This window comes from Buceros rhinoceros, unplaced genomic scaffold, assembly GCF_000710305.1.
Source record: "Buceros rhinoceros silvestris isolate BGI_N320 unplaced genomic scaffold, ASM71030v1 scaffold6918, whole genome shotgun sequence".
Classification (NCBI taxonomy): Eukaryota; Metazoa; Chordata; class Aves; order Bucerotiformes; family Bucerotidae; genus Buceros; species Buceros rhinoceros.
The window spans coordinates 34,098-60,317 of record NW_010425039.1 but is presented as its reverse complement, the minus strand read 5'-3'; the positions used below and the strand labels follow the sequence as shown (position 1 = coordinate 60,317).

At 39.1% G+C, this 26,220-nt stretch overlaps 1 protein-coding gene across 1 annotated transcript in view; it reads left to right on the top strand.

Annotated features, from left to right (window-relative positions):
* The window catches only part of LOC104497709 (unconventional myosin-XVI-like), a gene marked incomplete at its 5' end in the record, with an annotated part of 50,368 nt that overhangs the window by 4,415 nt on the left and 19,733 nt on the right, over nt 1-26,220 (top strand). Inside the window, 4 exons of the mRNA XM_010140990.1 lie at nt 1-144; nt 1,943-2,250; nt 4,028-5,227; nt 24,948-25,106. The exon at nt 1-144 is cut by the window's left edge and continues 9 nt beyond it. Of these exons, the coding sequence (XP_010139292.1) occupies nt 1-144; nt 1,943-2,250; nt 4,028-5,227; nt 24,948-25,106 (1,811 nt within the window). The remainder of the gene's footprint in view (nt 145-1,942; nt 2,251-4,027; nt 5,228-24,947; nt 25,107-26,220) is intronic.

Below are 26,220 nucleotides of genomic sequence, written 5' to 3'. Positions count from 1 at the left end.
GGGATTGAAAACATATGATGCCTTGGTCATTCAAAACGCTTCTGATATAGCTCGAGAAAATGACCGGCTCCGCAATGAGATGAACGCTGCTTACCACAGGGAAAAATTAGAGGCTAGAAACAGACCAGAAGAAGGCCACAAAAGGTAAGATGAGAAAAACATCCTCTCTGAACAACTAAGGCGTTTCTTCAGTTTTAGTGATTTCCTTCACTGCTTAGAAAGTCATAGAAATTACTGAGGAATTGCAAGAGAATTCTCAACTATATACTCAGCCTGAATCAATGTTAGGCCTGTTTTTTTCTGTATATCAGGTAATTAAGTCTAGAAACTCCAAGGACACCCCTAATACCCTGTTCAGGGGACACTGAGCTTTATAGGAACTTACTGAAGCCTCTGAGGCATTTATTTTTTGCAGAAATATTTTCCTGATTCTACGATAAATAGATTCTAGTTGAACTTTAATCGAACTAAACAAACAAAAGAAAAATTCCTCTAACTTATCATTTCAACATCAGGAAATTGCCAAGAAGACATTAAAATCTAGGAAGACATTAAAATGCAATAAACTCCAGGCTAAGAAATCCTGATTATGCATTGAACTAGGTAGGTTAATTGTGAGGAGGATTTTTTCCTCTATTTAAATATAGGCAAATGTCTTTTGTTTAACTCTCATCAGAGTTTTCAGGAGTATCTATTTTACCAATCCAGCAAATGCTGGAGAGCCTTTCTCTAGGAACAGAGTCTGTAATCTCCTTTCCCTCAGACAGCTGAATGGGCGGAGGTAGCATATGTATGTGTCTATAGCATGAATGTGTCTATAACTTGCTGGACATATAAAAGTTTATTTTTCCATAGGAATGTAATTTTCACCCAGAACAACTCCCTTTGCTTTCATTGCTTTTGTCAGTGACTTTTATTAAAGTGAAAATGGCAGTGCATCTGCTTAATTAGCTTCAAATATCCCAGTGATTACATATTGGAGGAAATGCCTTTGTAGGAAAGACTGTAATTAAACATTAGAGTGAAAACAAATTATCCACTGAGCACCATGCTTTCATCTTTAGCTGTTTCATTTACTACATGGGCAGCTGGCTATATCCCGTGCATGTATTCTAGCTCTGCTGGTGATTTGCCATGCAGAAATACAATTTAAAAAACCAAATGCTCAGGGATTTATTTGTAAAATGATGGTGTAGACATCCTCTATCTAATACATTACCACTCTAAGTTAAAATGTTTTCAATGTAAAAGTCAGTTTGTTGGAAGCAGCTGAAAAACATACTTTCTCAGTATGTATTGAAATAGCAAAATGGAGGGGAAAAATGGAATACGTAAAACTCCAAAACTGCAATTGAAATAACGAAACCTAATGTCATAATTAATATTATTAAAATGGTAACTAATAATTAAACTTAACCAGGAAGATATATAGATATCTGGGTGGAATTGTTCAGGCAGCCAGTGTCGCTGGTTAAAAAGGTCATCTAATATTTTAAAGATTTGCATTATCTAAATAGAATTTATAGTTGTCTTTTTAGAAAATAATGATAAAAGCTCAGCATTTGCTGCCCCAGTAACTTTCTATTAAAATGGATTTCCCAGAAATTATCATTCAGATTGAAAACCCAGCTTTTGATTGTGTGTAACAATCAAAGTGTGAACAATTCATTCAGTGAATGTCTGATCAACAATATGAAACTGCTTAAGGAAAGCTGCATTTGTGTGAAAAAGGGCCGGTGTCCTGATTTATCATGAAACAGGAAATGGAAGAAAGCTAGCAGCTTGATCTGGATTTGTTTGTTAGAAGATTACTACACACATCCCCTCGACACAGCAGGGGAGTTGTGAGATTGTTTACCAAAAAGCTCTTGTTATGTTTGCATGAACAGGTTCATTGTTATCGCTTGAATAATGCATCTGGGCCTCTTTTCTGTGTTTTCAGAGCTGAAGACAAGGGTGGGAAGGTCTCTGAGGACAGCTTTGCCGGCTGTCGAACGCCTAAGCACTTTCATTCCAGTTCTGTCCCTGTCCCCATGGCAGTAGACAGCTTGGTACATTCTGCGGCTGGGTCATCCATCAGATCCCCCTCCCTGCACTCCGTGTTCAGCATGGACGATAGCAATAGCCTACCATCACCAAGGAAACAGCCTCCTCCCAAACCAAAGAGGGACCCCAACACACGACTGAGTGCTTCATACGAGGCTGTTAGTGCTTGCTTGTCGGCAGCTTCTAAAGAAACCGCTAATGAAGGTTAGGCATAAAGGGAGAAACAGTCACAAATGCTACTCTAGGTTATTGATTTATTCTTTTCACTTTGATCCTTTTAAACACAGTCAAGTGCCTTTGAAAAGTCCTGCTTCCCTGAAACATTTCAGTGGCAGTAAATAAAATTAGTCAATTTGTCATTTGTTTCCAAATCAGTAAATAATACTTTTGTTCTAATTGCCTAGTTTGTCAACAAGTAACCTATTTGCAGAACTCCCTCTAGAGACAAATGATCTGTCAACTTGAGCTATTCTACCCCACTGATCTTTTAAACTGTATATTAGAATAGCTTGCATCATGAAAACAGAATGGTCATATCTTGAATTTCACCAAGGTAAAAATAAAAATTTCTCCTGCTTTTTCTCTATGTTCACATGAATAACTTAGGTATTCAGTGGTTTATGTTTGTGCCGTAACTTTCTTAGAGGTAATTTTTTGTTTAGAAGGAAAGTGATATGAAAGTCGCAAAGTGTCTCAATGCATTATAGCGCATATAGAACGGTTTTGAGTTCAGTTGTTCTATTCTCCCTCACCCTTGAAACGAATGAGTAGAAGATGAAGGAAAGGAATGCATTCTGCTTTTCCTTCATAAGCCTGACTTGTCATGCTTTGTGTAAAGGATCCTCTAGACTTATCAGGGAAGATCCTTCAGGTTTGGTTTAAAGCTATGTATAACCATTCTCTCATCCTGCATACATTGGATGGAAACCTTTGCAGCTCCCTTTTGCAAAGTAATTTCTGTTCTTATGTCCAGTTCATTACATGCAAGACCATTTTTCTTAACCTCTTCTTTGCTCATTCAGGCTCTGTGTTAGGAGAAAAGAACCATGTCCAATATACTTTTAAGCTAATATGATTTAAGGAGCTCATTAGTGGTCTTGGCTTTCTGTGCCCAGCTCTGCAAGAGATGATTAATTAAGCAAAAAGCTTTAGCAGAGGTTTTTGGAAGAATGACAATTCATATTTGTATCCATGGTCTTAACACTAATTCTTGTATTTACTCATAAAGCAACTTTGGAGTACTCCTTGTGTATGAAACAATAGGGCCAGTTTCCCTGCTATATACTCATTTTCCAAGGATTATGCCATTTTCCTGACTCTGTCGAAAACCAGCTCTGATTTACACCATCTACTTTTGTTCTTAAAAGAACAATCACCTAGGTATCTAGTCTCTCCACTTCATACATGCCTGGAGGCTGTGAAAAGACATCTAGTTTATTTAAGTGTATACTCAACAGGGGATTTGCCCTTAGGCTATGGGATTCACTAACTTTATAAATTATTTCCACACCCACAGTATGAAAGAAAAGATAGGCATAATATCTGCCTATAATGAGAGTTTTATAGGTATCACATAAAAAAGGGATACTGGCAATAGCATGTGTGTCAAAGTAGCACCATGCTGAAACTCCTAGTTAAAAGTGTGCCCCTCTCCCTTGGGACAAAAGGAATAACAAGCGGATATTTCCATGTGTTACAGATCAAAAGATACCTCCTCAGGCGTTAGTTTTCATCTTTTAGTGGCAGTAGAGTTTACTAAAACCGATTAAATGCCCAGGTAGCAAAGGTTTGTGGTTTGGAAGCTGGTAGTTCTGCATGTGATTCCTTGAAATATTTATACTTTTGGCTGATTTCCTATGTTTGTGACTGCTGTTCATTATAAAACTATATGGGCAATATTTGAAGGCTTGAAGTACTAGCCCTGAGTAAGAAAAAAATAGTTTTGATCTGTTATTAACACAGACCCTTTTCACTTTTCTAGTATTGACCCGTCCAAGGCCACACAGTGATGACTATAGTACCATGAAAAAAATACCTCCCAGAAAACCGAAACGAAGTCCCAATACGAAACTTAGTGGCTCTTATGAAGAAATACCTGGTCAAAAGCCTGGGGATGTAAAACAGGCAAGCACAGTAGCTAAAGTAAGTGGCTATGACACTGTGGCAGTACAGAGAGCAACTTCTGCTGATGGGCCACAACATGGCGTGTTGAGTCTCTATATGTCACAAGAGGAGGAGGAGAATGAGCCTGTCTATATTGAAATGGTGGGGAATGCAATGAAAAGCAATTCTGCTGAAGCAGAAAGTCCAGAACAAGGAGAGTCTGTATATGAAGAAATGAAGTATTTCCTACCAGAAGAAGGAAGCAGTGGTAATGGAGTAATTCCAGTAGTGACTGGATCTCCTCCTCTGTTGTCTGAAAGCAAAAAAAATGTTAACATTGAAGATGGAACATTGGATGGAAACAGTCAAGCAGCTTTGATCTTTAAAGACTCATGTGACATTCCAGCCCCTTTCCCTAACTTGCTCCCTCACAGGCCACCACTTCTTGTATTTCCTCCAACCCCTGTCACGTGTTCACCTGCTTCTGATGAATCACCTCTAACACCACTGGAAGTCAAAAAACTTCCTGTCTTGGAAACCAACTTAAAATACCCTGTGCAATCAGAAGGCTCAAGTCCATTATCACCACAGTACTCCAAAAGCCAGAAAGGAGAGAATGAAAGACCAGCATCTCCAGGCTTGGTTGTGTTCAATGTTTCCAGCAAAGTGACTCCTCCTTCCACACCACCTCCTCCTCTCCCACCACCCCCTCCTCCTGTACCACCTCCTATTTCCTACCGGGCATCCACACATTTTGCATTTCCTCCAGAGACTTGTGCTAGTTTTCTGATTAATACAGGGAAAACAGGTACAAACTCAGATCTGTCAAAAGTACCTCAGAGACCAAATCCTGCTCATCTTGGATGCTCATCTTCTCCATTCTCCAAACTGCCTTACTCCCCAAAGGTGGCAAGAGCAGATCACAGGAAACTGAACTCAAATTCATCATCATTTCCATACAGCCCTACAAACTCAAGGTCATTGACTAGTCCTCTTGATGAGTTAACTAGTTTGTTCAATTCAGGACGAAGTGTGTTACGAAAATCTGCAGCAGGACGTAAGATCAGGGAGCCAGAAGGTAAGACAGATCTCTGTGCTTTTGTACAGTGTATTTCTTCTGCACCAAAACTTTCTCACATTGAAAACTGATAGCATAGGTGAAAATACAAAACAAAACCATTGTTTTGGTTTATTTTAAAGAAAGGTCTATTGTAGTCATAAGAAACCTATGCAGAAAATACATTGCATATAAAAGTTGTAGGTCTTCAGGTTTTCTCTGAGACATCAACCTGTTACCAAAATGCTTGTATGACATAAACTTAAATGGTTTATTTTTAACATTCCACCAGTTTCAGTAAATTGAACACAGATATCAAATCATATGAAAATGAGTTTATGGTATCAATCTATAGAAATACTTTGAATTAAATATATGGCTAGGCATCTGGCAGATAACATAGACTTTAATTTGAAGACTTTCTTTTAAGGCTTCTTTGTTTAGCTTCCATGGAATTCCATGAATTTGGAGATAAAGCTATTATTATTCTCCTATGTAAAGCAGATACGGAGAGTTATGCAACACACTGTATTTATTTGCCTTTTCTATCCTTTTATTCCTCCTTCCCTGACATTTACATACACCCAGAGATTACTTGATATCCTGGCTTTCTGGCATCTGGAGAACATCTTTTGTATCCAGTGCAAAAGCCAACTACAAAAAGAAGCAAAGCTTGCCATTTTGCTGCAAGTTTTTGACACCTTTAGGCTCAAAATGTTGTTCCTGGAACAAATCTATGGATCTTATGCATACTGAAAATTCATGCTGATGTTAACAGATTCAATAGGCTGTTCTGTAAGGGTGAGATGCTTCTGACCTAACTTTGTTAATATAAAAGCTCAATACATAGGCATCAAATCCTTAGGCTATGAAGAGACAGTAATTTTGAAAGTTTAATTCCTCCAGCATATCTTTCTCCATTGGATATGAGGAAAGGCTGGATGATTGAACTGGTAGACTTATAACTTCTGAGTGAATAAAGTTAAGCTAAATCCTGGCTCTCCATATCAATTACAACACTGATTCCAGTCTTCACATTACTTTTATGATTAAAAAAAAAAAGCCTCCTATTGAAAATAGACAGTGCTCTGTACACATTAACTTCTCTCCCAAGTATCATCTCCCAAACACAAAATGATATGAATTTAACATTCAGAGTGAAAACACTTCTAGATTGTTTTCTCTGCTTCTTCACTCCTCTCTGTCCAAACAGCTTCTCTTAATCAAGAGCTGTGTTCTTTTTTATTCAAAATGGACAATAGAGAATTATAGAATCATTTAGACTGGGAAAGAACTTTAAGATCATTTACCTAACACTGCCAAGTACATCACTAAACCATGTCCCTAACTGCCACATCTACAGGTCTTTTAAATACCTCCAGGGACAATGACTCAACCACTTACCTGGGCAGCCTGTTCCAATGCTTTACAACGCTTTCTGTAAAGAAATTTTTCCTAACATCAAATCTTAACCCCCACTGGCACAACTTAAGGCTATTTCCTTTCATCCTATCACTTGTTGCTTGAGAAAAGAGGCTGATCCCCACCTTACTACAACCTCCTTTCAAGTAGTTTTAGAGAGCAATAAGGTCTTCTCTCATCATACTTTTCTCCAGGCTAAACAATCCCAGTTCACTTAGATGCCCCTCACATGACTTGTTCCCTAAATGCTTCACCAGCTTCGTTCCTCTTCTCTGGACACGCTTCAGCACCTCAATGTTTTTCTTGTAGTGAGGGGCCCAAAACTGGACACAGTGTTAAAGGTTCAGCCTCACCAGTGCTGAGTACAGGGGGACAATCACTTCCCTGCTCCTGCTGACCACATGATTTCTGATACAAGCCAGGATGCTGTTGGCCTTCTTGGCCACCTGGGCACACTGCTGGCTTATATTCAGTCAGCTGTCCACCAACACCCCCAGGTCCTTTTCCACTGAGCAGCTTTCCAGCCACTCTTCCCCAAGCCTGTAGCATTGCAGGGGGTTGTTGTGACCCAAGTGCAGGACCCAGCCTTGGCCTCGTTGAACCTCAAACCATTGGCCTTGGCCCATTGATCCAGCCTGTCCAGATCCCTCTGTAGAGCCTTCCTAACTTCAAGCAGACCAACATTCTTGACTAACTTGGTGTCATCTGCAAATTTACTGAGGGTGTACTTGATCCCCTCATCCAGATCATCAGTAAAGATACTAAAGAGAACAGGACCCAGTACTGAGCTCTGGGGAACACCACTTGTGACTAGCCACGAACTGGATTTAACTCCATTCACCATCACTCTTTAGGCCTGGCCATCCTGCCAGTTTTTTATCCAGGGAAGCACCTGCTCATCCAAGCCATGAGCAGCCAGTTCCTCCAGGAGGATACTGTGGGAAACAGTGTCAAAGGCTTTACTAAAGTCCAGGTAAACAACATCCACAGCCTTTCCCTTGTCCACTAAGTGGGTCACCTGGTAATTGAAGGAGATCAGGACCTGTCTGCCTTTCATAAACCTATGCTGACTAGGGCTGATAACTGGTTGCCCTGTACATGTCACACGATGGCACTTTAGATGATCTGTTCCATAACTTTACCCAGCACTGAGATCAGACTGACAGGCCTGTAGTTCCTTGGATCCTTCTTCCAGTCAGCTGCGACCTCCCTGGTTAGCTAGGGGACAAATGATGGAAGATGGCTTAGTGAGCACTTCCACCAGCTCCCTCAGTACCCTTGGGTGGATCCCATCTGGCCCCATGGACTTGCATCCATCTAAGTGGTGTAGCAGGTTGCTAAACATTTCCCTTTACGGAGGCTTCATTCTGCTCCCCACTCATATCTTCCAGCTCAGAGGGCTGGGTATCCCAAGAACAACGGGACTTACTGTTGTTAAAAACTGAAGCAAAGAAGACATTCAGTACCTCAGCCTTTTTCTCAGCCTTTGTCACTATTTCCAATGACTCCAATAAAGGATAAAGATTCTCCTTGGTCCTTTTGTTCTTAATGTATTTGTAGAAACATTTTTTATTGTCTTTTTTGTCAGTAGCCAGATTAAGTTCTGTTTGGGCTTTGGTCCTTCTGATTTTCTCCTTGCATAACCTCACAAATCCTTGTAATCCTCCTGAGTTGCCTGCTCCTTCTTCCAAACTCCATGAAATCTCCTAAGCCAAAGCTCTCTATTCAGTCAGGCCAGACTTCTTCCCTGCTGGCTCATCTTTCAGCACATGGGGATTGCCTGCTCCTGCACCTTTAGGAGTTCCTTTCTGAAGAGTGTCCAGCCTTCCTGGACTCCTTTGCCCTTCAGGACTGCCTCCCAAGGCACTCTGTCAACCAGCTTCCTAAACAGGCCAAAGTCTTCCCACCGGAAGTCCAAGACGGCAGTTCTACTGACCCCCCTCCTTACTTCTCCAAGAATCAAAAACTCTAGTATTTCATGATTGCTATGCTCAAGATAGCCTCAACGATCACATCATCCACAAGATCTTCTCTGTTCACAAACAACAGCTCTAGCAAGATGCCTTCCCTAGCTGGCTCACTCACCAGCTGTGTTAGGAATTTATCTTCCACACACTCCAGGAACTGCCTAGACTGTTTCCTCTCCTCTGTATTGTATTTCCAGCAGATGTCTGGTGACTTGAAGTCTGCCAAGAGAACAAGGGCTAGTGTTCATGAGACTTCTCCCAGCTGCTTATAGAATATTTCATCTGTTCCTCCTTCCTGGTTGGGTGGACTATAACAGACTCCTACCATTATAGCTGCCTTATTGGCCTTTCTCCTGGTTCTTACCCATGAACACTCAAGCCTTTCATCACCATCAGCAGGCTCTAGACAGTCAGAACTCTCCCTAACATACAGAGCTACTCCATCGACTGTCCTTCCTTGCCTTTCCTTTTGAAGAGCTTATAGCCATCATTGCAACACTCCAGTCGTGTGAGTCATCCCACCATGCTTCCCTGATTTCAATTACATCATAGTTTTCCAGTTGCACAGTGGCTTCCAGCTCCTCCTGTTTGTTGCCCATGCTGTGTAGATGTGCTGTAGATGCTGTAGATGCACTTCACTTGGGCTATTGATCACACCACCTTTTTGGGGAAGATGCCCAAGTTCTATTTTTGAAATGTAAAACAAAACGGTAAAGAATGGGATAGATTATCTTCTTGTTCATTGTCTGTTTTCTTAAACATATACTGCTCCATTGGTTCTAGTATCATATCCTGATTTATGCAGCTATAATATAACAGAAACAGGAGTTTGTGCTTACTCTGGGTATGTATAAGTCTGTCTGGGTGCCACCCTATCTCTCTGTCCCTAAGAACCTTGGCAGACTTCAGCCAAAATCCCTTGCAACCAAATACAAGAAGGGGATAAATGTCTCAAAACTAATTAAGTTTTTACAGGTTTCGTAGAAGTAAGTGGCTAGGTGGAGACAAGAGACATACTGGGAGAAAGGCTTCTACTAACTGTCAGAGAAACTGTGGTGGACAGAACGCTTGTGGTGGACTGTCCTCCAGACCTTGAAAAAGCATTAGTTGGATCTGGTGTGTTCCTTGCATATTCAGATGCTGAATTCAATCAGCCATGAACTGAGACTTCACTTCTCAATTTCAAGAGGATACCTTGTTTATTATCCTGAGTATATGAACGATGAAATTGGTAACAGAGATATTGCAGTAGTTTTGCTTGCTTCGCAGAATTACTTGATAACATTCAATGCCTGTAAATATATGTAGGATGGTTTTGTTTGTTGTTTTTTTTAAGGCAGGGGTCTTATTTTATAGATAACACATTTTTATCCTCTGGGAAGTAACAAAGTCAGCTCTTTGGATGATTCTTCTCAAGGCTCTTTCAATGTACCTGGTGAAGAAATGTAGTAAGCCTATTCTAACCAAGTCACAAAACTGATCTTTATCTTAAAAAAAGGAAGTTGCTTTGGGATGGAAGATTTTTGAAATGCATTTTTCAACTTAGTGTGACCAAGTTAGAGTTCATCTTGGGTCTCCTGTGGGTTGAAGATAGTGCATTAACAGAGGCTACCATAAAAATCTAAATTTACCTTTCGCATGGAAGATGTTGTACTCCTAAATATTTCATCAAGACAGTACTAAGTATGAAAGATCAAAGTTCAAAAAAGATATACGATAAAAAAACCTGAATAAATATTTTATGAGCTAGGAAGCTAGTGTATAGTAAGTGCAGTTACATATGAATAGTTCAATGATGAGCAGATGGCTTGAAAGTAACGAAGAAATACAGGTGAATGTGCATGCACGTTTTTACAATTTCCCTTTTTTCATGTACTTCATTTGTTCAGTTTTTTCTGGGGTAGCTGGAAAAAATATTTTTCATTTAACCTCTGATGGAAAGTAGTAAGATGGCAATCAACAGATTCTCTTATGTAAAACTAGAATTTGTCCTTTTCTTACCATCTGATTTTTTATTACCTTGTCCCTAATGCATATTAAGTTCCAGAATGACTCCTCCCTTTTGTCTTTTTGAATTTGGAGTACTTTATTTAGAGGGGATAAATTATTTTTAATAGAAATTCGGTAAAACTGAAGACATGGCCTAGAGCAGCACTCTTTAATGTGCAATTTCCATTATTTTCATAAGTCACACCCTACCAACTACCTTAACTAAAACTGGAAAGTAAAATTTTGAAGTCAAGAGGAGTTACCTATGGGAATCAATAAGTTTCAGTATGGGATCGTCATTCTTGGAGATAAGAGCCTCTTTGCCAATAAAAGTGCAACACAGACAGATCCCCCAACATGTCTCCCTCTTGCCCGGAGAAGTAATTTCAAGGCCTGAGAACACCGATGTCCCTCTGGCTCCTGACCTCTCCGTGGGAAATGATCATCCAGAATTTCAATAGAACAGATTGTGACTCACTTGTTGTGAACTGAACTGAGATCACTCTTCTTTCACAAAGGCAACAACAAAAAAAAGAAACCAGCTGGCAACAGCTTTCATTACACCATGGCCTAAGCTGGCCAATTTTTTTATACAACAGTAGCACTACTGGTTCAAGCAATGATCAGGATCATATAGTATGCAATTTCTTGCAAATACTTTACGTGTAATAAGAGAAGTTTTTTGCTCCATAGAGCTTACATTTTAAATAATCAAAACTGTTACAGGTGAGAACTGAGATAAAGTGATTTCTCTGAGGTTGAAGAGTTGTCATTGAAGATACAGCTGTATTGTTAGACAGGGATTTAATTTTACTCCGTAGAAAACAAGACTTGAATGAAGATAACTGATAATACACACACACAATTTTCTTCTATTCTCTCTGTTTTCCAGAAGTAGAAACTTCAGTTTGCAAGACAGATAAAAACCAAACAGTTACGTGCAGAGCTCCTGCTCAGATGTTTCTAGACAGGACCTTAGATTTGAAACTAGACTTCATGAAACCCAATTCAATGCCTTAATCACAGAACCACACTCTCTAGCAGAATGTACAAAATTTTTTAACTATTCAACATATAATAAATTCTTTATAGAAGGAAGAGACAGTTACATGTTTAATTATTTTATATCAAGTATTTGTGGAGTAAGGATGGAACTTTGTTTTCCTCAGCATGGATGAACGGTACTCAGATTGCTAGATTGTGCTGTTATTTCTCTTGATTGATGCAATTGGTATTAAATTATTCCATACAAAGGGGAATTATTTCAGCTTCAGAACAAAAGAGGGAATAATTCCCAGCCCATCATCCACACTCACATTGGCAGACTGAGTATTCTTGTGTATTCTAAAGGAAAAGAAGCAAAGGAAATTTGATTTTCCTTTAATGTGGATGAATTTCCTTACCATCAGGGTATTGAGATAAAGATATAATGCCTTCTTCCTGCTTGTTGAGAAAAGATTGGCATGGAATCTTGTCTTCTGTGTCTGAGCAGAAGAAAATGTGCAAGCTTGCAATGCCAGATTTAGGTGCCTAAGAAATAAAATTAGGAAGACCTTCCCTTTATGTAGGTCACCAGTGTATAGGCTTCCAAGTATTGTGAATTGTATTAAGTGTTTCAATGCGAGTAGATCTGTGTATGCAAGTCTGTTCATGCTTCAGTGACATATTCCTTTCCAGAACAGTTTAGTATCTTATATAGTAACAACATGCAGAAAAGATTGTTAACAAAATACTGATACTGTTCAAATGTTTGCCCAGTATCTTTGCATCCATTAACCATATGAATCCCTTCTTTACCCACTTCCTAAGTAAGGTATGTCCAAGGCAGGTACTTCACGTATCAGTGAATTATTCCACGTTCTCCAGTTTAAGCATTGAAAGTCACATAAAGATAGTTAAAACTAATAAATAATGCAGATATTTAGGTTGTACCTAGTTGGGATTAAAGCTTGCCAAATGTTCATTATTGAAACTGGCTCCAACTTGGAAAATAACAGGATTTAATGTGTATGAATGAGGAGTACTGTCCTGTCAAAGGCAGGTGTCCCTTTGATTGCTAGTATGTAATTTCTCCCTACCAGCAGATTAGAGCAAGCTATTGTGCAGCTAACGTCTCAACAGTTTGGATTGCAAATTAATTCCTCACTGAGGTTTCTGAGAAGAAATCCCAGTCCCTTATCCTCTAAGCCACTCAACTTTTCCTCCTAAGCAACTTAATAAAGATAATATTCATATCTGCTTCTCATTGATCCTACCTTAGATTGATATAATGTAATAGTTTTACTTTCTTTGTTGCAAAAGCTAACAACTTATAAAACATGAGCAATACAGAAAGCTGTGTTTTCACCTTTTATCTTTTACCTGTGAATGCTGAAGGAAAAAAAAACATGAGGCATTGGGCTTCTGTAACATCTTTCAAGTAAAATTCTCGAAGCATTAAAACTTTAATGAATTAAGCTTCACAACACTTCTCAGAAAGAGATTAATATCTGGTTATATAATTGCCTTAATTATGAGGGAGTCAGGGTGACTTTCTGTGACTAATTTTCGGATTAGATATCTAAACACAGAAGAGTCATCACTCTGATTCACTATGGACTACTTGCAGCTCTCAATCTGAATCTTCTGCAGTAGGTACCTAAAGTGCAAGGAAGCCAAAGCACAGCTAGTAAGTTTAATAGGAGTCATGGAAAAAGGCCCATACTTGTCTAGCCATAGATGCCCTGTGCAGAAAATTACAAAGGAGGAGACAGAAGTGCTGTCAATACAGTTGCCATCATCCCATGCTGGCTGATTTTTCTGAGGAAATAATTGTGGTTTGCATTACTGCAGCAGAAAAAGGGGTTAGAATAGTCTAGAGAAAGAACCTTCCATTCCTGTTTTCGGAATATCTATGAAATTTTTTACAGCCTGAAAGATGCCACCTTAACCTGCAGTCTTCTCCTCATCTATAAGTCTGCCATTGTCTGGATAATTTCTAACAAAAAATGAACAGTCGTTTTAGGATACACCAAGAATAATTTTCTGCTTCAGAATATCTGTGTAGTAAATTATTTTACTAATATTTTACTAATATTTTACTGCTGAAGAGTTTCTTGAGTTTCTGTTACGACAATTTTTTTTCACACATTTCTCTTCCTGTTGATTTCACTGTTTGCACTTATGTATGCTATGTAATTTGCTTTGGTTTTCTGTTCTGACATGGAAAAGAGGCTTTGTGTGTGATTACCATAAACAATTTTAACCTGGAGAGTATTAGAAGAACAAATCATGTCTCATTTTCAGCTGAAAAAGGAATGGATATTGTCATAAACCTTTACTATATTTATTTTGCATTTTAAATGCTCGTATTGAAAAGAAAATCGAATCCTTATTCCTCCATACATTTCCCAGGCCTATATCCAGTAAAACAGAGGTTGGAGGATATTGTACAGCCCCAGGATCACACATGAAATATTATTGCATTTTTGACATGATCTTTCCATTGGGTCAGACTTATTTTGTGTCCCCTTCATCCTGTCCAGTACTAGACCACAATAACAACACCATACTGGTTCAGCTCAGTACATTCCAAGCCTATAGATTTTAATAATATCCCACCTTTAATGATGACTTTGATGATTCAGAGAGACATTTACAGGATTGCTATTTTCATAACAATGTCTTTTCTTCACCATCTGATGCAACAACATTGTTCCAAATTGAGTAAGTTGTTCAGTTTGGGAAGTTGTTTTATTACTGGCAGTGTTGTGGACTTTTTTAAAATAGTAAGCAGTCTTCAATATTCTTTATTTATGATCCAAGATGCAGAACCATGAAGGACTCTGTTTAGGAACCAATACATTACTAATTGTAAACCAAAGATACATTAACATGATAAATTAGCCATATCTGAGAAAGCAAGGAAATTGAATTGTAGCACACTTCCATTCCTAGTACCAACCAAGAATATGGCTGTTTGGCAGTAAATCTCATATCACTTGGCTTTACAAGACTACAGGCATTTGGGACATTGTGGAGAATTAAATTTGAATGCATATTTTAGTGAAAGTCTCTAATTAATTTCTCAACTTAAGTGAGAAATCTGTTCAGATACTTTTAACTTATTTCTGTTCATTTCAGCATTAAATCGTCTTTTGCATAAAACCTCAGAACAATAATGCCATTTCACAGAAAATGTCAAGATTGTGACATTTATTTTTGTTTTGCCCTAGAATAAAAATCAAGCATTCTGAAATTCCCTGCAGAAATAAATAGTCTTCCATGTCCAGTTTTTCATTTTCATGTTTGGAAAGTATTAAAATGGTTTGCGTGAAATATAGTGATTTTTTTCTTACTGCAAATGTTAACAGTTAAATGTGTTGACTTTTTAATTTGAGACCTAAATAAGTGCAAGAGTGGCCATTTCAACACTGGTCAGGTTGTCATTTAAGGGTATGTCTACACAGCAACCAAAGATGTGTTATAAACAAAACAAGCTACTTCTAAATTCACTGGGTCAGGTATCCAAGAGCAATGCAATTGTGACTGCACAGGCTCCAGCTCCTCAGTGATGACCTAAATTTCTTGGCGGGACTCATGCAGCTCACCATGAAACTCTATAGAACTATGTGCGGGGGTTGTGTTCCAGTTACAGTGTCAGCATTTTGTGGGGCTGGATGGAGAAGCAAGAGAAGACTCTTGGAAAGAGATTGGGAAAAAGACTTGGTCATTAATGTAAGAATGCCCTGACTCTCATGCTCTCTCCGCACAGCTGTACTCTGCTATTTGAGAGGGTAGGCAAGTGTTTGGAAGTAGAGCACTGGAAGTAAGAGTAGCAGTATCGGGCATCTGTCTTCTCCCTGGGCCCACTAGTGAGTGGGGAAATAAAGAAACCTTCAAGTTTGGTGCTCTTTTGGCTTGAGTTTTCACTCTTTTAAAATTAAAATTAATTTTATCCTTTGTGTGATGCAATTTTTAAAAGAAAAATCAGATGAAAAAATTAAACCTGAAGTTCCACATTTCATTACTTCTTTTAGCTCTTCCCTTAAGGGCTGGTTGCAGTATGATGCTGACATACTAGTATCATGTAGTGACAGTTTTTAGCCACAGGTTGACTATATTTGTGTGCAGTATGGATGCTTATCACACTGCCTCTGTGATAGTGTTCTTGCTTTGAGCTTGACAAAGTTGTCATTGACCACCACTGTATCCCTTCAAAAGGAACCTCAGATAAAGAAATACCTAAATTCAATTTTTGTTTTAGAAGCTCACTTCAAAAGCAAATTGGGAATATTGTCCAAGAGATTTTCCAGAATAGCTGTTCCCATTTGATGTGCAGGATTACAGAGAGTACAGGTGTATATTCCTTGGATTGTCCCTCAGGATCTGCTCAGACAATTTATCTGCCCAACACAGTCACACTAAGACTTCTGTGTTGCAGTTGATTGCAGAGCTGGTATGAAAGACATCCTGAAAAATCTCTGTAGAAGTATTCTGTGGGAAAAGTAAATAGAACTGATGTGATGCTGTTGGCAGTAGCAAATCCCTGTCTGTTTGTTTGTTTGGATTTCTCGTTTGTTTATTTTTACAATATTTGCAACTGTGTTTGAGGAGGAGGAAGGTTGAGACAGTGTTTCATCACGTAATTCCTCCCAACTGCAAGCTAAAGCCCAGCAGTAATGGCTGTTCTGTTACCGAGATACCACACACAAATGTAAACAAACTTAAATATCTGCCTTCAAAAAGAACTGCTGCATCCACATTAGTTAGAAGAAAACAGTTTTAAAAAGGGAAGCTGTGTTTCTTACCAAATTACCTCCTCTTTTTCCAGCACACCAGCAGTTTTTAAACCATGCAAACACAAGAAATAGTCATTGGTCAGCCAATCAACACACCTAACAGTAAACAAAAATATTACAGAGTAAAATCAGCTACTTTTTTCCATATTAGGCTTGAAAATGGGAAACATGGAGGGAAGAAATGCTTTTCCTAAGGCATGAAATTGTACCAAGCAGTGCTACCCTTCTTGCCCACTGTGGTTAGTAATTGACCTCAGAAAGGCCTGCAGAAATCAGTTCCTCGAGAAGATGAGGTGAATGAAAGCCCCAGTCTCTGCAACACATGCACTGGTTGGACTCTAATACACTTGCTGTGTTAAAAAGTTGTTCCAAGTTCTTGCTCAGTTACTGTCAAGCAGTAGAGGTGGTAGCCTGTACAGATATTCTTCATCCATTACCAGTATTTAAGAGGGCTGTTTTCTCCAGCTCATCAGCAGTATCATTTGTCTCGTGTTGGGAAACAGCCTAATTCAAACAATTCGGAATCCTCCAGAGAAAGAAGGCACTTGCATTGTCTATCTCTCCCACCATCTCTGAAATGTTACGTGACCCAGAGATGTCCTTAACATCACTTCTAGGAAGGAGGAAAAGGTTTGTAGCTTTTAATGATTGTCACTGAAATACATGTAAAATCAGAGCACTATCTTCCCATCATCACAAGTCCATCAGAGAAGAAAGCTTCCTGTTCTAGGTGTGTACTTTCCATAGCTGTCAAGTGATTTACAAAAAAGAGATTGACCTGATGGTTCTTGAGGGTTGAACCCAACCTGGGAGTTCCTGCAGTCACTTCAGCAACTTCCTTCACACTACCAGCCTTATCTTCTGAACTCTGGCTGATCAGTGTCACTCTAACACAATATTCTTCACAGGAGGTATTTACATCCATCAGAGTGAGTTTTGTCACTTGATGTGTCTCCTCTCTTTGCTTTCCAGTATTCATACAGAGCTGTCACAAATGCAGCTTCCTAGAACAAAGAAAAAGTGATCTATTTCTGCATTTACCAACTCCATTGAAGAAAGCGGCTTCTGGAGTGGCTTGTAACACCATCTGATAGCTCCATTTACACAACTCAGAGAGAAAGGGTGCTGGAAATTGCAGTACAAATTCATTGCTGACTATCCGAGCAGCATCATTCCAGGAGGAAATCCTAGACAATCACTGATTTAAGGGCAGGCTTTGTGAGGTGAAATAAATCAATGAATAATTACTGCCTCTGATGGCAGCAGCAGCCAGCAGCAGAGCTATGAGAGTGAGACAGGCAGTAAACCCTAATAGGCTGGGAGAGTCCTGTCTTGACAGTTTTCATCCTGCTCCATTTCTTTCAGCAAATAAGATGCATCTGTTTGCCTCCAGCTCTCAGCAGACAAAGTAAACATTCATGCTACAGCAGATCACAGTGTGACTTCATGTGAGTAAACTGAACTACTCTGAAGCAATATGCATTTATCTAGCGAAAGGACACCAAGACAACGTGTGCTGAGGGTAGCTAGCAAACAGCATGAGCAAGGAATGTCTCAACAGTAAGTCAGAGCAAAACAGGAAACACCAAGTGCAATTGTCAAGGTGCAGTAAAACACAGTGATAAACACTTGAGCCAAAGTAAAGTGGCATGGTTTTATTTAACCTTCCTCTCCCTTTCCTTCATCAAAAATTAGCTGCATAATTTCTGCAGTGGCCATCTTTTTGGGGTTTTTTTCCCCCTCACTTCACAATGTCCACTTAGCACATTAAATGTAACAAGTGTTCAGGTTTAGCCTCTAGGATTTGTTGTATTCCTGATTCTCCCAAGAAAGAATGAGAGCATAGATCAGGAATCTCTTTGTCTGCAATGTCTTGCCTTTCATATGCTGGTTAATAGGATCCATCAGTTCTCTCTTATTCACATGTATAATGACAAGATGCTTGATTTGAAATTTCTGTTTTGCTGAATGGCAGCCACAGATTTCAAAAAGAAATCAAGCTAGTTAGCTTTTACATTCCATGGTAGCTGAGGTACAAAACGCTTCTCCTCCTGTATTACAATAATTTATCTGCCAGATTTCGTAGCTGCTAATAAAGTGTGAATAGCTAGGGATCTGGATAACTGAAACCATATTTTGATTATTGGTTACAGAAAGTCATGTTTTCCATGAATGAAGAAATAATGTTTGACATTATTCTTGGATTTATTAAAGATATTAAATGATTTTTAAATATATGTCTTTCCATAATTATGTGTTATGTATTTTGGGGTTTTTTTTTTTCTTTTATAGAAAAACTTCTAAGATTTTTCTATAGTATTTGTGGTTTCTGTTTTATGTGGCTGATGTTTTGTTGACCAGGACAGAGATTGTTTTCTCTTTAGGATCTACATACATCCTGCTTAACTTGTAACACTGAAATTCCTCAGCTGGGAGGCCAGCCTTAGCTGTCAGTTTAATTAATGAAAATGAACATGTGCCTTGAAAGAATGGGCCAGATACAAGTCAAATCACATCAAGAGGAGCGTATGTCTTCTATTTGCACTAGGGAAAAACTAGGAAAATCTACTCTCCTCATATAGTAAGGATTAAACTTTTAAATGTGGCTTCAGCAGAACCTGTACAGCAGTTCAGTGCCCCACTAGCCTCATCTGGTTTGAGGTTGTTTTTCTTCCATATTTTTCCTTTTTTTTTTTTCCTAAGATGTACTCAATATTAACCACTCATTTCTGATGGTGTTAACTAGTGCTGTCAAAGTGAAGGGCTATGTCTGTTTTAGTAAATGAGTCAGTGCCAGGGAATGTCCTGGGTATGGCAGCTCAATCCTCTGTGCAGTTAGTGGTAGAGCAGTCCCTGGATGTTTTTGGACCTGGCAGGCTGGCTCCCTTCCAGACAGATCTGGGCATCGTTCGGGAAATGGCACAGGCCAGAGACTATTCCCAGTAGACAACTTGGACACAGCCTCCCTGCTGTGGAGGGCAAGAAGGTGTAATAGCATAGACATGGGTCTGTTACCATTCATTTGCCTCAGGGCCGGAGGACAATTATGATCACACTTGAATTACCAGGAAAGACAAAGAAAAAGACCCTCTGTATTTACCCTGTATTGTGAATCCCTTGGTGCTTTGGTAGTGCTGAACATAGCATCCAAGGTAAGCATGAATCTGATCCAAAATCCACTGAAAGCAGTGGAGGCCTTCTGTTGTTATTAATGAATTTTCAGTCAGACTGTAAATGAACAATAAATGTTAAAAAGAGAAGTATGTGAAAAAAGAACATATGTTATGTTAAGATATATGTTATGGATATACCTACTTCTAAAGAAAGGAGAGCAAAACCAAGGGCTTTGACAGAAAAGAAAAATACAACCCAACCAGGTGAGTTGCTGCTGGCCTTTTAATAACATACGGTTTTTTCATGTCTTGCTGCACAAAGAGTCTATGATGATTCCACCTAAATGATTATATCAGTCATTGATTTATACTTTGCTTTAGATTTTTATTAAATAGGATAAATATATAATTTTCTTACAAAACTAATAGTTTCTCGAAGTGATTAATTATTGCACTTTAATCTCTCATCTGAATACAGCCTATACTGCCCCATTTTCTAATTTGGTGATAACAGCATTAATGCAGCCTAAATACTACTTATGAAATAACTATGATTTGGGGATCCTACATTTTATGTTTGAGAAAAAAGAGCTTTATAATAGGATATTTGGAAGTCATAGCTCAATTAAAACAGTTGAGGTTTTTCTTTTGAAAAAAAGTTAAATCATGTAGACTTCCAGTGCATTGGATTTCTTTTAAGAGTGAGATAATAACTCAAAAATGAAAAAAAAAAAAAAAGCAGATACATTAAATCATTTCCATGATTGCCATACTCTGACTTTTCTATAAAAAATAAGTGACATTTCAGTTCATCCTGTGCCTTATGACTTTGTCATGGGTTTTAAACTCAGTCTCTTCCAGGAACACTGAGAATAACAAGCAAATGTAGATATTGTGAGCTGCCTCTTCTGCATATCTTTCCTCTTACACTTTTCAAGTAATGTTGATGTAATTAATTATGGGTTTATCAGAATACAGAGCTTGCTTGTAAGGAAATAATTGTTACACTTTGATTTGTCATACTCTGATTAAAAGCACGGTATGTGTGATTGCTTAAGGCTATTAAGTATGCTGCAGTTGAGAGGCATATTATGCCCTCGGTCCAAATATTCATACATCCTCGTAGTCCATACATCCTCATTAACTGCAAGATTAGTCAGAGCAGAATTTGACTGAGTCAGAGATATCTTTTTGGCAAATTACTGAAATGGTAATACAAATGCTGTTCACTGTTGCACAGTCTGTAGGTTTTCAGTTAAAGCTTGCATTCCTTTTATAATCATGACCTCCCACTATGCTCTTACAGCTGATACCTCTCTGTAGCTAGTCTCTCACAAGTAGGCATGTATGACTCTTCAAATAAGATTTATTTCTAGCTGGAAACTGTTAAGATGCCGTTCCTTCAAAAAAAGAGAAAGTTGAAACCTGGTAAATAATCCGTCCATCTGGTGAGAACAGCAGAACACAGATCTGAACAAAAAGCTAATGTTCAGCATTTTGGTGAAGAAGCTCGACTGTAGGAACCACTTTTTTCTTTTCCTCTCTCCTAAAGTATTTCTGACAGTTTCAGAAAGTTGATAAAGGATGAAGAGCAGTGCATACTTGTATCTACAGGGATTTGTGGCAGCAGGGGAAGTTGACACTAACGTAGAGAAAAGGCCAAACTTCTATATTAGATGACTGAGAAAACATGAGGGCGAAGTGAATTTCAGGCTGATACTTGATGGATAAAATAGGAATCAGTAGGAATCTTCTAAACCTTTAGTGTAACAGAGGACTTCCCTATATCTTTTATAATTCTCCACAGCATTCCACCACTGTGCAATAATAAGCTGTGTAGAATAGAAATATGATAAGAAGTCAAGAGACACCTGTGTTAAGTTCAGGGATATTTTGCGTAGTGGGGAAGCAGGACAGAGAGGAACAGCCCAGTGCAAAGAAGTCATTTTTGGCATGTTAAAGCTTATTGAAAAAAACAAATTAGAAGTCCTGCACCTGGGAAGGAATTACCTCTTACAGTTGTCTAGTCTGCGGACAGGCTGTCCAGGGAGCAGCTCTGGGGAAAGGGTGTTGGGGGCCCTGGAAGCTGGGCAGGAGCCAGCAGCAAGACCTGGCAGAGAGACAGCCAGCAGCTTCCAGGGCTGCAACAGCAGAAGCACATCCAGGAGCTCAGGGCGGGGGATGAGTCCCCTCTGTCCAGCACTCATTAGACTATATATGGGCACCATGGCCAGATTCATGCCCCCCAGTGCAGAAAGACACTGATAACCTGGATTGAGTTCATCTCCACAATGCCCAGAGCTGGAGCATTGCCCCATGAGCAGAGGCTGAGGCAGTGGGGCTTGTCCAGCCTAGAACAGAGACAGCTTCAGGGGCATCTCACACCCACCCCATTGCTTTCAGGGAGGGGATGGAGAGGAGACAACTGGGGCGTTCACAGCCACGCATGGCAGGGCAACAAGGTATGAACTGATCTGAAACAAGAAGGGTTCAGGCTGGATACTGAAACCTTTCTCCCGTGAGGACAGGCAGGCCAGGAGGTGGGGAAAGGGTCAGGCTGCCCCAGGGAGGTTGGGCAGGCTCCATACTTCTGGGGGTTTCAAGACCCAGCTGGACAAAGCCCTGAGCAACCTGATCTGACCTCACAGCTCACCCTGCCAACATGAATTACTCAGTGATGCTAAGTTTTGCAGCACTGGGACAGTAGACTGGTTACACCTGGCTGAAGCAGTCTCTTGTTATCCTATTTGTAGAAAATATTTTCTTCAGGAACTCACCCATTTTACACAAAGTCCAAAATAAATGAACAGTGCTTGTTTGTTAGGGATAGAGTCTGGCTTCTCCAGGAGTCCTTTAGAAGTTAGCCAACATATGCAGTTACAGTGTTTCTGTAGACTCACATGAATCTGCTCCAATGAGGAGCTGAAGATGCCTATATAAAGGAAATTAGTAGAGGTACCTTTATATAATCCAGAATATTTTGAAACAAAATATAGTCTCCTTTCCCATCCTCAAGATTAATTAAATAAGGCACTATATAGTGCATTTCTTACAATGACTGAATAGAGCAAATGGGATAATGGATCTCTATCTAGATAGCTGTCCCAAAAGATATGCTGCATATCCATCCACTATTTGTTTTTGCCGATTTAGGATGATATTTTAGCTCAGTAGTAGCTACCCACAATTCTTTGTAGCATTTCATCTTACACATATAAAGGAGAGAAGATGACTTTTTTTTTTCCAAGAGTCCTGTGTGAATGCCATAAAAAGATATCAATGCACTTATGAAACAAAAGCCTTTTGCAAATAGGAATGCAAGAAAAAGTCTTTGTACTTGCACATTCTCAAATGAATTGCAGATGTCAGGCAAATCAGTAAATCTTTTCGATATCAAGAAAAATAAGGATCCCAGCCTCTTCCTCCAAGACTCTTTATGTAAAAGGTGGCACAATAATTATGTAGGTAGATTATGATCTATAGGCAAGCACACTGACTATTAACATCTAAAAGTGACATTTCCTTTTCAGACAAATTTAACTGAAGCTGCAAAAATGCATTTTGCAGTCAAGTTGCTTGTACGAAAGCTAAAATGGGCATGTTCTTATAATTGTACTATATGTATCTTCCAGCTCAGACTTTCCACCTCTCCCAAGGCACTGACTGTGGGTAGAGCTGGCCTAATTTTTTCAGTGCATAGTACATTTGCCTAAATATGCAGTTTATGAAACAGCACCACTGAAACACTGCAATGGGTTCTGGCAAAAAAATTAATGCTCAGGGTATGAGGGCAAGGAAGGGAGAAAAAAAATATGTTTTATTCTGACAGCTTGGAAAAGAACTTCTTGACTTTTCAAAACAGCTTTTTGGTGAGAAGAAGAAATGTTAAGAAATATTCAGAGTCAGATAAGTGAAAACTAAACAAAAATAAGAAAGCTCTTTTCCATGAATGAAACATTTGAAGGTAGCCTGAATGGATATATAGTTTGTGTTTCATTAATTGATTTTAAAGATGTTGGTACTTTGTAAACCAGGTGGGTTTTTTTCAGTTCAGGCATGAAAATGAAAAATTCACCATGCAGTTAACATTAATTTTGAAAATCTGTGGGCAAAGTATCTGTTACCTGGTGAAAAAATGTTTTTCCAACCCCCTCATGTACCCAAGACTTATAAGACTGTATTGTATCTTTGGGAGAGATGAGGATGTTGTTGGAAGTATGGATGAATGCTGTAATGTTGATTTTAATAGCTAGTCTTTTGATCTCCATTGGTTGTTGCTGTCATTATGACAAAGCTTAAATAGACACGATCAAAATCAAGGAATAGCTCTTCGCGAGCTGTCATAGAAGAAATATTTCCATTTTAGAGTGCTAAATGAGGGCCTCTGCACCCAGGTCAGCCATAATATGTCAGCCCTGCAGCTAAGGCCAGGTCTCAGAGGGGGTGGAAATAGTTAGGAACACTGAAATGGAACTAAACACAGAGAGGATTGAATTCAGCTTTGTCTTCTGTGAAACAAACCTGATTACAGCAAGGAAAGAGTACGTATATATGTTCACAAAATGAAGAAAAACACAGAAAAAAGAGAGAAATCCATTAAAAATGCGTAGTCTTGCCAGTGCAGCATTTCGTCATCAGCTCTGCCACATGGGGATGGAGTGGGGATAGCCAAGGACAGCAGTATTGTGGTGGTTGTCCCTCCTGCCATCCCCATCCATTCATTGTCTTGTCTCTCAGCTCTGAACCTGCGCCTTCAGGCCCTGAACTCCAGGGGGGCAGGCGGCACTCAGGCTCGGCTGATGGCTGAGCCCTCTTTCTTGTGCGACACTGGGCTGACAGAGACAGGCAAGCTCAGGGCCAGCTCCAGGCACTTTGCTGTGAGCTGTTCTGCTTTGCATGGATGTGCTATCTGTTAGAGGGTGAAGAAGAGAAGGGTTTTGCCATTCTCTTTGAAGAAATGCCTGTGCATTGTACATAGCTTGGGATCTCCTACAGGATCAGACCTCCTCTTGATGTCTTCAAGAAGTTTAACAAAAAGTCTCTGACATGAAAACCTGGAATGTTATAGACTATTACAACTGATGTCTGGAGAGCCCTGAAGCAGGGTAGATAATGCCCACAGGGAGGCTTTGCTGGGAGGAATCTTGCTACGTATGGTTTTATATCAAAAGCCATTTCATTTCTTGAGGGAGGAGATAAGAGAAAAAAATAAACCCACAGTATAGCTGTTGCAAGTATCACCTACTGCCACAGTGACAGGCATTGCAGTGATGACAGCAGTATATGAACTTGTGTAAAATAGAATAGAATCTAAAATAGAGGCAATAGAAACATTCGTTGAGTTTTATTTAGTGATTAATTAAATTAATTTGATAAAGTAAGTTGGTTTCTGTGTGTTAGTTTTTTCTACTTATATGTGAAAGCCACTAGCTAATTGGAAGCTGACAAACTTTTCTTCTGTTTGTGTCAGGTGCTGAAACTAATCTGAACTTGAGAAGCAGGGAAGATCCAAATACATCAGATATCGGATCAGAAACCCAGGATAAAAATGCAAATAACCATGGAACTCAGACATCTAATCCACTGTCCAGTTCTGTGACTGCTGAAAATGGAAATTCAGTTTCAAATGGTAAGCAGTTTTTAATCCCAAAGCTCTTCTAACATAAAATTGCTGAAGTGTTTCCCTGAATGAGTTTTTTAAGATATAGTCAAGCTGGAATATTCTGAGTTGTGAAATACCTCTTTCTGGAACTGGCTTAACTTTGTATGTGTGAATTGATAAGCCCCTCTCCAATAAAAGCTCAATGTGAAGAAAATAAAACAGCCTCCGCTGAGGAATTTGTAATTAGCTCAGCTTCAAGTCTATAAGCAGCCCAAGGCATGGAAAACCGAGATTTTAGGTTTCTGATGCTATATTCAATACAAATGGGACAGAAAATGGAAAATCGGGTTCTCCCTCTGCCACAGGTGCCTAACTAGTGAAGGACAAATTGTTTATCATCGCAACAAGGTGATCAAAATGATGAAAGAGAAATGACAGAAAGAATGAAATCTTTCAAGGTCCTAAATGCATAAATCCTAAGACTATAACACTTGTATTACATAAAATCACACACAAAAAAATACACAAGTAGAAATAGACACAAGACAAATATAAAGTATTTCTTTTGATGGACTGTGGAGAAGCAGATATCTAAATGCTTGCACGGCACTGGGTACAATTATCTTCATGCTGAAACTTAAGTCTAAATATGGCTTTTGTAAGCAGAACAGTTGTATAGCCTTTGCTGTTAAGGGACTACACATAATGCAGTTGGTAGTTTGACAGCTATACTGGAAAAATCAAAGGGAAAAATATTAGGTCAAGTGAAATAATTGCATTTTGTTTTCCAAATATGCTATGCTTTAAAACAAAAAAAAAGGGTAAGGCTGCTTAATATGCAATGTTTTGAAATGGAAAATAAAGCTTTGTTATCAAAATGAACCATTTCTAAGTCAAATAATTCCTTTCTTTTAGTCTTGTCTAATTAGCTCTCAAGAAGGCAGCCATTCTGTCTAAGCAGGTCACCTGTGGGCTACAGTCTGCTTTATAGTCTCTTAGCACCAAATTTAAGCACATCAGGCAACAAGTCGCAGAATGGGAGAAGAGTCACAGCAGATAACCTGGCAGAAAAGGGGCATGTCACCATGAGACAGGCTACATGCTGTTAAGCATGTTGCCTTACATCTTGCCTTTCCTGCTG